At 46.7% G+C, this 13,585-nt stretch overlaps 1 protein-coding gene across 6 annotated transcripts in view; it reads right to left on the bottom strand.

Annotated features, from left to right (window-relative positions):
* Tanc1 (tetratricopeptide repeat, ankyrin repeat and coiled-coil containing 1) overlaps positions 1–13,585 on the bottom strand; it is a 233,790-nt gene that overhangs the window by 68,067 nt on the left and 152,138 nt on the right. For all 6 annotated transcript variants that reach the window (XM_063283615.1, XM_006234204.4, XM_017591681.3 and 3 more), the window contains 2 exon segments: positions 5,731–5,861; positions 4,498–4,684 (listed from right to left, as the gene is read on the bottom strand). In XM_063283615.1, coding sequence (XP_063139685.1) covers positions 4,498–4,684; positions 5,731–5,861 — 318 coding nt within the window.

The raw sequence follows: 13,585 nt of genomic DNA, 5'->3' as shown, positions 1-13,585 counted from the left end.
TGGCCCTAGGGGCCATTCTCCCGATTGGGTCTGGGGTAGCAGAGATGAAATATAGATTTTAAAAGATGTTAACTCAGGATTACTGGAGGGGAAGTGCGTGCTAGCCGTGGGGGTGGGGCGGGTGTTTAGAAGTACAGAGCCATTGAGCAGTCAAGGCATATCAAAGTAGGTGGGCGCAGTGCATCGAACCGGCCAGGAGCCAAAGTGGATGCACAATCCGCCACTACATATTTATATGAATGAAATTCTGGTAGACAGGCCAAGATTAACTTGTATTTCTTCTCCTCGATGAACCTTCCTAAGTGAAAAACACCTATTTTTCTGGAAGTAAGTATACACATTTAAAATATCTATCACCATCTGGATATAAAAGTTAAACAGATATAATTCAGAACATGCCTTAAAACACAGTATTTCTAGAAATATTCTGAAGGTCAGATTAGTTTATATATATATTACTTTATTTATATATATAATATATTCTATATAATAACTTTATTATTCAAATGTATATATCAGCTTTTCCCCCTAAACTGGGATTAGCACAGATTACAATTCCATTTCTAACTATTGGAAGCAACTTAAAGGAGTGTCAGTAAGAAAACAGTTTTCTCAGGCACAGAGGAAACACCTTGGAAGCCTGTCTCTCTGTAAAAGCTTTTCTTTCACAGCAAGTGACTACGAGTTGTTTTTACTGTGACTGGTACATCTGGGGTTCACATTTAGCGGGTTTTCAGGCTGCAAATTTGAAAAACAGACACTAACATCTTACCTGGAGGTAAGGCCAACGCTTTCAGTAAGTAAAGGGTAGGTGCCAGAAAAACTTTTCTTTAAAATAAATAAATACACTCAGAGGACACAGTTAATCCCAGCCGCCTAGCCAGTGCTTCTACATGACAGAATCACTGCACTTCTAAAGACTTTAATGTTGGGAGAACCTGAACCTCTTGAAATAGGATAAAGCCGGGCTTCCTTCTGGATCACATGACAAAGTTGGGAGGGGGCAGAGAAGTTCATTAAGCCCTGGTCCCCCAGAGCAAGAACTGGAAGGGGGCCCACTGTGTTCTAACAGTTACTGGCCCCTTGCTAAACTATGGAAACCCAATGCAGACGGGTTACCTGTGGTATCTGAGGAAGCTGCCCGGGCATGTGGTAGCACAAGCTCCCTCTCCCTGCATCTGCTGGGCCATGCGATTTAGGTTAAACAGGATCATGCTGGAAATCAGCCTAAGTAGTAAGAGGTGGCTGAGGAATTTAAGGACAGGTTGGCGCTTTTTGAAATGTCCCCTACTGCCCTGTCCAAACTGTGCTCAGAACAGTACTTTGAGCCTCTCGATGCCCCCAAGCACACAATACCGAGGAGGCCTGTGTCTTGCCACACAGCCTTTGCCATCCAATGCTGGCTGCTGGCCGTGGTTCGAAAGGCTACCCCTACTTGAAATGGAGAGTTAAAGGAAAACAGCCCCCCCACCCCCTCCAGGCAGTAGATAATTTGGAACGTGGATCCTCGCCAACACATTCTACAAAGGAGATAGCAGGGCTCCCGAAGTGGGAAGCTAGGGTGGTTTACCTTTGATTCCACCCACTGAGATCGAGGGCTTCTTGAGTCTTTTACTTTCTTAGATACCTGTGATTCCCCCAAGCGCTGGGACCGCAAGCTACAGCTCATAAACTCGTCAAGTTCTTCAGAGCACAGAAAACACGTCGCACGCAATCACACAGCACCCGTTCCTGTCAGCCCAGGCTTGAGAACCAGTACAGCCTGCACGGACTGCAGGAGGAGACTGCTCCTCCCCTCCAGCCCTGCCACTCCTGCCTCAGCGGACACCTGCAGCTCAAGTCGGCCTGGAGAGGAAACTCTTGCTGCTTCTCCTTCTCCTCCCTACCACACCTTGGCAACAGACTTTAGTGCCACAGGTCACAGAGGAGAGAGAACAGGGGCACGCGTCACCAGCACAGCGCTTCTCTCATCTACCAAGGGCCTTGACCTATGCAGTGCAAGTCAGGTTCCCAGGAGCTGGGGTTTCCCAGCTCCCACGAGAGACTGCTAAACCCCCCACCCCCACTTTCCCACTTTCAGGTCAATATTTTCAGCTCTTCGTGCTTAGTCAAGTTAAGGGAACATAGTGACCAAGGGGCAAAGGGCCACTCACTATGGATGACATAAATGGTCCTAAGAGCTTAAGACACCTGATATTAACAGTGTTAACCAGCCTACTCCAAATAGGAATCCTGAGTAGTTCTTTACAAACCAACCAGAAGTTCCCTGCTTTGTTCGGTGCCATTGCAGAGTAGCACCTTAGTATCCCAGAGTTGGAAAAAACATGGCCCCCACCCACACAGAGCCAAAATTAAACAAGAACACTGACGGAAACTACCGTAGTGCCACGAGAGCATACGATACAGAGCCTGATCAGCAGAGACTGGGGGAGATTACATTAAATCAAGTGTTAGTTGACAGCCTCCTGGCAGCGTGCTCTCTCACTAGCAGGGCAGAAAGCTAAGTGAGCGCCTTTGCTCTTTTGTATAAATGCTAGTAGGGGATGGGGATGTAACTCAGTTGTGTTTCACTTAGTCCACATGCACAGAGCCCTGGTCTGATACCTCACATTGCAAAACAGGTCAGTTCTAAAATCTCAGCACTGAACCTGAGTGAGAGAAGAGACAATGATGGACGGGCGGCTCTGTTACTAACACGATCGTAAACGTCTGACTTCCAGCTTGGATGGCACCTTTAAAATCAAGACCCAAGCAATGCCAAGTCTAGAACTATAACAGTAAAGATGAGAAGTCTGTTCCAAACAGGTAGCCAAATCCTTCAAGGGAGACTAAATCCTCAGAAGGACAGGGCATTTCAAGAGCTAAGGAAGTTGTGTGGCTACCACTGAATTCGCATCAAAGGCGTCTGCGGAGGAGAGCGCAGAAACGGAGCACAAGGAAAGCAGTGATGCAGGGAGACCTTGCTGAAATGAATTCATAAAGCACAAGAAGTGCAGTAGATGAGAATGCCTACTGGCTGGATCAGCTCAGGGAAAGGCCTTGGCGCTGGAAAAGAAATAAATACATAAAAGGGATTTGTGGTAAATCCTCCATTCATACGAAATTCCCCAAACCAGTTCAACCACAGAGAGAAGCAGGCTGCTGGACGAACAGGCACAACCTGGTGAACGTGGGGGGAAAAAACAGGATGATTTCAAACTGGTGGAATGTCACTTGTGGCGATGGTGACAGCTTGTAAGGACAGGTGCTTGATTTTGAACATACTAGGAGTTAACCGATAGTTTAAATGAGTGAATATTATATGCAAACTACAGTTTGATGCTGCAACGAGTGCAACATAAAACAGGTCCATAAGAATCCAGTCCCACTGAGATCAGTGGAAGATGCCTCCTGGCTTAAGCTGAGTCCTTCCCAACATATGCAGAGCTCTACAGCGAGCCCACGGCCCGACCTCAGTACTCTCTTGGGTGTGGGGTGGGTGCATCCTCAAAGTCTGACCTGGATAAACTCATGGTTTGGCTTTTAAATTATGCACGGGTGAAAGCTTAAGTGACTGGGGCCCAGAGCTCTTTTTGACTACATATTGACATGGATGGGGAGCCGATGAAAGATGATGCACAACGATTCCTCAAGGACCGTTGTGAGCATAGCTCAGCAAAGGGAAAGCCGGGAGCTCTTCAGAGGAGACCCACTGTGATATCAGCACCACCGCAGAGCAGAAGGCTTGAGTGATGGCTTGGGGTCCCACCCATCTGCACGCCTAGGCTGGAGGAGAACAGGCGAGCTACATCACTGCTCAGTCCCTTCAGGATCACACGAGCAATCCTTTCAGGATCACGTACATGGACACAGATACCCTTAGAGTCACCGGCTTCTGATATCACACAAGGAAGTGTGTGAAGGAGTTAATTCAATGTTGCTCAAGCCCGTTAGAATTCAGGCTTCTTACCCTCAACTCAGCAGGACGGTATCTACCATGAGGCCCGGGAAGGCTTTCTCAAAAAACCCTGGCCTCAAAACAGTGACTTGATCCCATTATAAGCATCAGAGAACACAGGCCCTATAGGTCACCAGGGGGAAAAGCAACCTTGAGATTTGGCTGTGAAAACCGCTTCATATGCAACCATTTCATTACCCTCTATGGTGCCCTAAGGGGGCCTGATGCCAAGGAATGAACTGACCAGAAAGGTGGGAGGGTTTTTGTAACTTCACAGGACCGACCTGATAGGGTGTTTTTGTTTTCTTTTTAAAAGAAAAAAAAAAAAACCCAAAGAAATAAAAACATATAAGCCCAGTGATATAAAATAAACATCGAGGAATACAGGAGCTGAAATTCATTCTCTTGGCTGCACGCAGCCCGGAGCTGCCAGCAATGAGCAGGGAGGGGTCTGTAGTTTGACCTTCACGGACCACAAGGAACCCCTCTCATGAGGTGACTATGTGTGCTCCGGCTGACGAGTATCGAGCCATTGCATTACCAGGCAGTGCACTTCTTACCTATAATTCCACTGTCCTTGCTCTCCAGGGTGGAACTAGGGCTGCTAATGGTCTCACAGGGGCTTTTGTTGGCTGCCGTCTTGCTGACACAGCTATTCAAGGTTGAGCAGGGGCTATCGGTGCTGGGAGAGGCGGTGCTGCTTGTCAGTGTGGAGCAAGGACTGATGCCTTGACTCAGGGCTGTGCACTGCAAGGGGAAGGAAGGGAGGGAGGAGTTAACATGGCTTACACGGTGCGATTCGACACATGTTTTTGTTTTGGACGCTAAAATGATGAAACTTAAACACAAGGCAAATGGAGACAGTTTTTAACTTCTGTGGCTAAATAGGGACAGACACGGTTTTCCAAATGCTAAAGGAAACGTGGTCTTTGTTCTGGCTGCCTCCTTTGAGGAGGTTTCACCAGAAGGGCAGTCTTAGCAATACTTCAGTGGGAACACAAATTCATAAAACAGAGATGGCCAACAGGCAGACTTCCTTTCATTTAAAGTCTGCAGAAGACAAATGGGTTATTTGACCTCTGTGCGGGAAACCTGGGGACCGTGTTTCTATAATGTTTCCCAAGCACGGCAGCCTGATTCTATTCCTGAAGATTTATGAGCTGTGTGTTCAGGAAAGGAGACTGGTGGCCACTGCGCTCTCAGTCAATGCCTCCCCAGCCATGCTTCCTCACAGAGACCCCCTGGGCGAAGGGAGGCCGAAGTTCTAACCCTCACACTGCTACTTGCATACTCAGAGGTGGCGGGAGCTCCTGAGACAGAGCATGCCTCCCTGAAGGATGAAACATTTGATTCTCTCCCATTTTCTATCTACCTCATCTCCTAGCAATATTCTCTTCGTCCCACTGATCCCTCCCCCTCAACCCCCAAATCCCAGCAGCTGAGAGAGCACAGAAAACCTTAGACCAAAGCAGTCTATTGAGAGGAACAGTGCTCTCCAGACAGAAGTAGCTTTATTATAAGATGACTTCCAGCCACGTAGTTGGGATACCCTGGGCCACGGCTGTAAGGTTAACATGGACATTTTCTTAAATTCGGATTCCTTCTGTTTGGCCTTAATTATACTTCCACCACCATCCCCTGCAGAGACCCAGAGAAACTGTTGTAATAGATTTCAAAACACGAGTGCCCAGAGCTCATCTGACCCAAAAACAAAGTGAGGCCCCTCCTCCCACACACACTTGTAGGGTGCAAGCTAAGCATGTAGGAAATGCAGCCTCTCTCTCCGGCATTACCATGGCTTCATTTTTGTCTTCGATGGTTATGTGTGTGGCACTTGGGATCCCCTCTCCCAGTAAAAATCCCAGTCTTGTCAACAGTTCCTGTGCTGCTGGAGAGCAGCTCGGTTCATTATCCACCTTTGCTTCTGGAACAAAGAAAGAAAACATGAGATCTGGGGGGTTCCGGCTTCGCATCTGGATGAGCTAGCCCTCCGGCTGCTTGTCTGGAGCTTTCGTGCACCCTCGTAAGACGCACACCAAGCCTGGCCTGTCCTCCAGCAGTACGTTCTAATAAAGAGGCTGCGACAGGCCGAGAAACCCGTCACAGAGAAACTCCAAATGCAAGAGGTGAAATATTTGATCTGAAAAAGAAGATTCCGACAGCATGCGGCGCCTATGTCACGTGAAAACAGAACCACAGATGGGGGTTTCTGCTTCTCCTTATCCTCAGAGAGCACAATATCGAATGCCACAGGAGACCAATGTTAAAACCCAAATGGTGTGCTCCATCAGGATTTAGGTAGAAAACTTCCATAGCAGTGAGATTCAAAGCCCAGTTCCCACTCAGGTGCCGATTCTAAGAATCCACCTGCATCAGAGACAGTGAAAAAAGTCACCATTTCAGGACCTAATGCCCTGCTGTTCGTGGCACACAAACTGTTCATGCCCCGTGAGAAAGGTTCTCAGCAAGCTGCACATAAGGATAGGAAGCATGGTGTCGCTAAGGCTGGTCATCTGGATTTCTGTACCAGAGAGAATGTTCATGTTGAAATTTACTTACACACCGAGCTAGAGACTAACCTCGAAACCAAAACCTAAGGGCACTTAGATTTTGTCAATTATGGCTGGTGCGTAATTATTTTCGACATTATTCTAACTCCTCTGTCACAGCTTAAGGCATCCATAGGATTATATACAGAGGCTAACCAAAGCTAGAACTCAAGAACAACTTGCTTTGTTTGCTCTTCGACTTGTCAATACATAGAAACCTACACACGTCTGAACCTCTTTTGCCAGCATGTGGAAGCCGACAGACGAGAGTAAATGGAGAAGAATGAGGGCGGATAACAGCCACGCTGTGGGCTAACATCGCCGCCACCATGTTCAGCTCTAACTTCATCTTTTGTAAGCAACTGCAGAGTGTAGGTGGGCAAAAGTTGTGTGAAAACCATATGGGTTATTCCTGGTTACCCTTTGCCATGCCATGTACCCAGAACGGCAGCTGTGAGAGAGACCAAGCTGGTGACATCTTCATGAAAGAAAAGGTACACACCACTTGCTTGCTCTTGAAAACCTCCCTGTTCGGGGCATGAAGAATGTTAGCAAGGTAGATATTTTTGAGTCACTCTAGAACTACAATAGTGAGACCGCTCTGTGTCTAGAGTCCTGATGTCTCTAGATCATTTGGGTTAAACTCATAATATCCACGGGCCCATTCCAACACAGGAGAAGGGAAACACCCCAGGCCAGGTGAACCGCACCCCTACCACAACCCTAGAAAAAGTCCCTTCCCACTAGAAACTTCAACTCATAGACCAAGACTTAAGGGAGATGGCACTTGGGAAAGGAGGGGGGAAACCAAATCAAATCAACACAACCCAGGCACACCCAAGGGCTGAATTGAGAAAACAGGTTCTATAGGTTCTCCCCTCACCCCCACACACAACCTTCATCCTCCAAACCTCACCCTTGTGCAGTTGCTTCAGGGCTCAGAGAGCTCCTTATCTTAGGTGGCAAGATGACTGGGGGACAGGGGACCAGATGAAGATGGAAAGGGAACTAAGTGGGTGAGGGGGCAGGCCTCAGCGGCTTCTCCACTCCACACCTCTCTCTCTCTCCTCAAAACAGTCTCTACACTGTGACTGTGTCCCAGCCCCAGAAAGTTTGGCTTCTGGTTCAACCTGAAACACTCTGGGAAAAAAGCCAGAAACTCCGCCCTGTTGGCAGCTGGTATAGAGGCCGAAAGCAGCTGTACATGCTTGCTTGCTTGACTGCTACAAAAGTTACCCTGCTGACAACATAGACTATGGCTTGCTTGGGACTCGTCTGAAAGTTCTAGATCCTGTGCGGGATCTGTACTTAGAAGACGGACACTACTGCTCCATGGCATAGTCACGGCCACCTCTACACTGAACCTGCAGATAGACACCCCAAATTTTCATACAGAAAAACAAAGGAGAAACCCACAAAAATCTAAAACAACCAGTCAATCAGGCATGGTGGTAAAGGCCTATAATTCCAGAACTTAGGCTGAAGAAAAAGGACTGTTGGTGTGGGGCTGAGACCAGCACCCAGGCTACATAGGAAATGCAGGACAGTTAGGACTACACAGCAAGACACCTGTCTCAAACCCACCCCTAAAACAAAACTAGTCATTCGAATCTCCATGTTCAAATGACTTGGAGAACTGTGGAACTCTAAGCCTAATGGCTGAGTTGAAAAGACACATTACAATTCATGATAAACATCGGCGTGGCTCTTACCAAAGTTCTGAAAGCCTACTAGGGTTGAAGATGAAGAGACACACATTCCTTATTTCATTTTGTATCCATAACATCACCAAAATTCCGTTTCCTTCCAGAGGCTTCCCAACTGTTTTATTTATTTGGGGGTGGGGTGGTGAGGGAAACACTGTTTTTTCTAAACTTCATCGGAGTGACCATCTCCTTAGAGGGTCCACTTCAGACAGAGCTCCTTAATGCTCACTAAGCCGTTCATCTCTCTGGCCTAGCTCACAGCATCTTCTTCACCCAGACTTCCACTCTGGCAGAGTTACCCAAGTGGAGTAACAGTGCAGTCTGGGAGAGCAGAGGTCTGGAAGCCCATGCGGTGCAGCTCCACTAAGCTGTAAGGTTAGGATTGTCCTTGAAGTTTCTTTGTGCTCCAGAGTGATCCAAACTGCATCCTACGGAACGTCTCGGAACAAAGAGTCTCTTCTCAATCTTACAGCTAATATTAGTTCCTTCACTCATCATGGGGATACTTTACCCAGTATCTGTGGAGTAAAGACCGGAGCGGGAAAACACCTAATTTCAGCTGAGTGTCTCAGATTTAAATATGCAAGGACTTTATGATGCACAGATGTAGAATTGCGTGAGCTGGCCTCACATAACCCCCACTAAGCAAATGAACAGTGACGCTCTTATCATTAACACACTCACGGAACCCTCAGTGTGGAACCCTTGTGGAAAGTTAGCCCACGCGGAGAGTCAGAAGGGAAGTTCATGGGTCTCTTCCCTCCTGCCTCCCCTAGCATTTGAAGCAAACATCAAAGAACAGCCCGTTCACTGACTCTCCGTTATGGCTGCCATCGCTTCAAATCTTTGGTGTCCTTCACTGTCCTTTTCTTCCTTTCCTGGCATCCCTGGAGCCAGATAACTCCTCTGTACCAAGGCTATTAGAGACCTCTTCTGGTCATGACTGTCTCTCAGAACTTCAATATCCAGATTGCTGACGTGGCCATGCCCACTTCCTGTAGGTTGCGAACCTCAAAACCAGCAACATGCGAGAAATACCTTCCAAACCACAGGATGCTTAGCGCCCTGCCAGCATTTCTAGCCGGGCTGTACTTCTCCGCTAGCGTCTGAGCTTTTGGTTTCACACATTCACATGTATTTTCAAATGTGCTTATATTTCTCTCCCCCCTACCCAAATAGGACTGGCTATCATTTTCATGGTCCGGATAGCTTCTTCTAAACTCACTATTCCAGGAAAAACTCTGTTTAGTGCCCACCAAACGTTCTCACTAAGATCCACACATAAAGGTTCATTTCCCAGACAATCTCCCCTGCTCCTTGAAGCAGACACTGTTAGAAGCCTGCTGGGATTAAGATTGCTAATGGGGATCGTCTCCCTCTGTCTTTGGGTTAACCCAGCTAAGGTTCTGTCAGTCTAGCTTGTCTTTTCAAGGACCAACTCCTTGTCTCAGTGAGTCCTGGTGTTGTCTTTCGGGCCCCTCTGCCGCACTGGTTTCAATTATTCCTTCCTGTCTACTGTGTTTGGGTTTGCTTGGTTCCTGTTTCCCAGACTTTTGAGGTCCATTATTTAAGCCCTCTCCGATGTGGGGCTCGCCTGAGCTCCTTGGTGCTCATTCCTTAGAGAAGCAAGACAACTCTTGGTCACTCACCAGCTAGGTGACCTTGAACAACTGAAATACACACAATTCCTACGGTATCTGTTAAGTGAGATGGGCCCTGGACCAGACATCAGGAGGCCTTTTTTTCCTAATCTTAGACACGTCAACCCATGGCCTTACACCGAGCATTTCAATTTCTTTTTTTTTTTTCTTGTCTGTTTGTTTGTTCTTGCTTTTTGGTGTGTTTGCTTGCTTTGGTTTTTGAGACAGGGTTTCTCCGTGTAGCCCTGGTTGTCCTGGAACTCACTCTGTAGACCTAGCTGGCCTCTAACTCAGAGATCTGCCTGCCTCTGCCTCCTGAGTGCTGGGACTAGAGGTGTGCGCCACGAGGCCTGGGTTAAACTTTGAATTTCTTTCTCGTTAATTCTCCTGAGCCACCACAATTCCCTCTTCATTTCCCAAAACTAGTATGTTGCCAACAGCTCACCTGTGTGCTAATTCGCTGTTTCAGGCCATACCAGTTAAAGAATGCTTACCTACAAGGTAGCTTTAAGCTCGTCAACTCGTTCACCCCTGTAGTTTGCTCCCATTGACCTCCCTCCCACACTCAACCTGCGGAGATACGTTTCTGGCTCTGTCAGTGCTGGGAACTGAACACAGAACCAAGCTCTCACTGTCCTGCTGAGGTACATGCAGTCTTGAAGAGCTGTAACCTCAGAAACAGAGGACCCTTTTAAACTAAGTGCAGCCATTCTCCTACCCCTCACCAAGCCCTGACGAATAGCAATTTCTTAAAGGTAAATTCCAGCGCAGACTTTAATGTGTACCAATTAACTTTCTGTGCTCTGGTCCTGTAAAATCCAATGATCTGTTTTATGGGTTTTGTTCTGTTTTGTGCTGGAGAATTAACCCAAGGCACTATGCATACTAAATGGGCTGGCGCTCTACCAGAGAGCTACCCCCTGGCCTGCTCATGCTTTAACGGGATCGTTTAGCCATGCAAGATTTTGTAACATCATAGATTGGGCCAACTGGGAAAACGCTGGTTTTGCAAATCTTAAAAACGTTGGCACATTTTATTACACAATATCAAACCATCGTAATCATTAATATTACATGAGCTCTTAACTGAAAAATCCCGAGAAGCTACCAAGCACAATGTGACAGGCGCCAAGTTCCCCCCAAAAATTAACTTTCATTTAAAAGGTCGAGCTTCAGTGTGATGGCTAATCCGGGAGGTGTCTTTCTGTTTTGTTTGTTTCTTTAATTGAAGTGACAGGCTTATTTCTTACTTGTTTCATCCCTTTGGAATAGAGTGTGTGATAAATGCTCAACTGTGAACAATCACGGTTTGCCAATCATTACTTCAAATAAATGTTATGTTTCATTCGAAAAGCTGCTAGTCTGGCTTGCAATTCAAATGACGGTAAAATGCTTTACCTGAAGACGGCTATCAGACAGCGCGGGCGGGAGAAATGCTTTGTGTGAGTCTCTTACTTCACCACCCAGAATACTAAAAAGATAGGTACTCGAGGGTCAGGATTTAATAACACTAATTATTTTCAGTGTCTTATCGGGGGAGTGCTGAAGTGTATGTTCAGTCCTGCGAATGCAAGTGTGCAGCACTGAAGGGTATCAGGATGCTCAAGAGGCGGCTTTGACAAGAGGTGCTGAAGTTCTGCTGAGGAACAGTTTTAATTGTTAGGGAGAGTTCCCAGCCTCACTGTTCTGGTTTTCTTGCCATTGCTGTGACACAATAACAACCAAAAGCAACTCAGTGGAGGGAAGGGTTTATGCTGTCTTTCGGGTCATGGCCTACTACTGAGGGAAGCCAGAACAGAAACTGGAAGCAGAAACAACGGAACACTACTCACTTGCTTAGCTGGCTTTCTTACCCAGAACCCAGGACTGCCTGAGTAGGGATGGATGCCACCCACAGTGGGCAAGGCAATCCTACATCAATGAAACATCAAGACAAGCCTCCACAGAGAGGCCCGTGGCCAATCTGATCTGGGCAGCTGCTCAACTGAGACTTCCTTCTCAGGTGACTGCAAGCTGTGTTGAGCTGACACTAAAAGCTAACTAGAGAGGACACAGAGGTGCGTGTACTCGACACACGCATATACTTTACAAAAACAGGAAGGGACTTCTTAGAGGTTTAGCAGGTGGTGAGCAAAACTTTATCATATGCATGTGTAAAACTGTCGAGGAGTAAGTATCTACTTAAGAAAAATAAGCCCCCCATTCCTAAGTTAAAACCCAACCCTCAGTGTGACAGAGCTAGAATAGGGGCCTTTGGGAGGTGATTGGGGATTGGAAATGCACAGCCCCCCTCAATGAGATTCATGTCGAGTATAAAAGAAAGACTTTGGCGATCGCTCTCTGCAGCATGAGATCATAGGACAAAGATGATTACCCGAAGAGCCAGGAAGGAGCCTGCAAACCCCCCCCCCTTTTTTTTTTACCTTCTGGGCCTCAAATACCGTGGGGGTGAGAGGGAGGGAATCGGTTTCTGTTGTGGATAAACTACTGAGGTGAGTAGTGTTTCTGACATAGTACCCTAGAGAGACTACCAGGTAAACCCTAAGGCACAGTGCATCGATTAAGCCTTTCCTGTGCTCAGCATCTCTACCTCCTCAACCACCAATTCACCAATTTATAATCATTGCTATTCACACTCTGAATTACAGTCACTTTGTACACAGGCCTTTAATCCCCTTCTAGACACCAACGGTCAATGAGAGAGGACCCCATGCATACTTGATAACTCATCTCAAACAGCACCTAGCAAAGGGCTTTCACAAATGAAAATCTACTGAAGGAAACAAAATGAACAGCTCCTCTACTCCCAGTCTCTCTTCCTTAGGCAAGTCCACTTCGACATGTCCACCAAAATCTCAACCAACCATTAGAACGGGTGCACTGCCATCTAAAAAGCTGAAAATTAAAGATACACCAGGCTGGGTGTTACCTCCTCGGGAAAGGAAGGAGAATATAATTGGGGGAAATACGGTGATTTTTATTTCTAAAACGAGGGAGGGAATAGACAGATGCCATTATTCTTTGGTCTCCTTTCTTCCTTACATCATTTCAAATGTATGTAAAAATAATTTAAAAAATAAAGGATTCAATAAATAAGACCAGACACATTTATCCCAGAAGACGACCTCTGCTCTCCATAGGATAGTTTTGTGCTTAGTTAACTGCTGCTTCATGCATGGTGTTTTATTCTTCGTTTGTCTTGGATTTTAAGACGAGGTCTTGCTATGTAGCCTAGGCTAGCTTGCGACTCACTATGTAAACCAGGCTAGCCTTAAACTTCCTCTCTACAGCGTGCTGAGATTACAGTCACGCACTGATCACACATCTAGTATGTATCCATGTTGCTTTTCTCTGCAAACCAAGCTGCTGAGGAAAAGGGTTCGTCCTATCTGGAGACCGATCGTCACTGAGCAATGACTCATTAGATCAGGAGCTTTCTCACCCCTCCCTATCACACAGCATCCTTTGCTAAACGACTGAGTAGAACAACACTCGCCTAAATATGATTGTTCCCAGTCTGGAGAAATAAAGCTATTTATTACAGTTTAGTAATCCCTTGTAATTCCTCTGAGTTTCCTTCCCCTGTAGAGGAAGAGGCATTGTTTGGGGGGCGGGGGAGGGACACGCCTATTCTATGTGGTACATAGGTTATGAGGACCACTTGACAGAGGCAAGTGGGGGAAGAATGAGAGAAGTGTCGTTTCCTCTATCCATCAAGCCACTGTTTTTGCCAGAGTAAAAAAGAAAAAAATG

Source organism: Rattus norvegicus, chromosome 3, assembly GCF_036323735.1.
Source record: "Rattus norvegicus strain BN/NHsdMcwi chromosome 3, GRCr8, whole genome shotgun sequence".
Classification (NCBI taxonomy): domain Eukaryota; kingdom Metazoa; phylum Chordata; class Mammalia; order Rodentia; family Muridae; genus Rattus; species Rattus norvegicus.
This window is presented reverse-complemented; position numbering and strand designations above follow the sequence as displayed.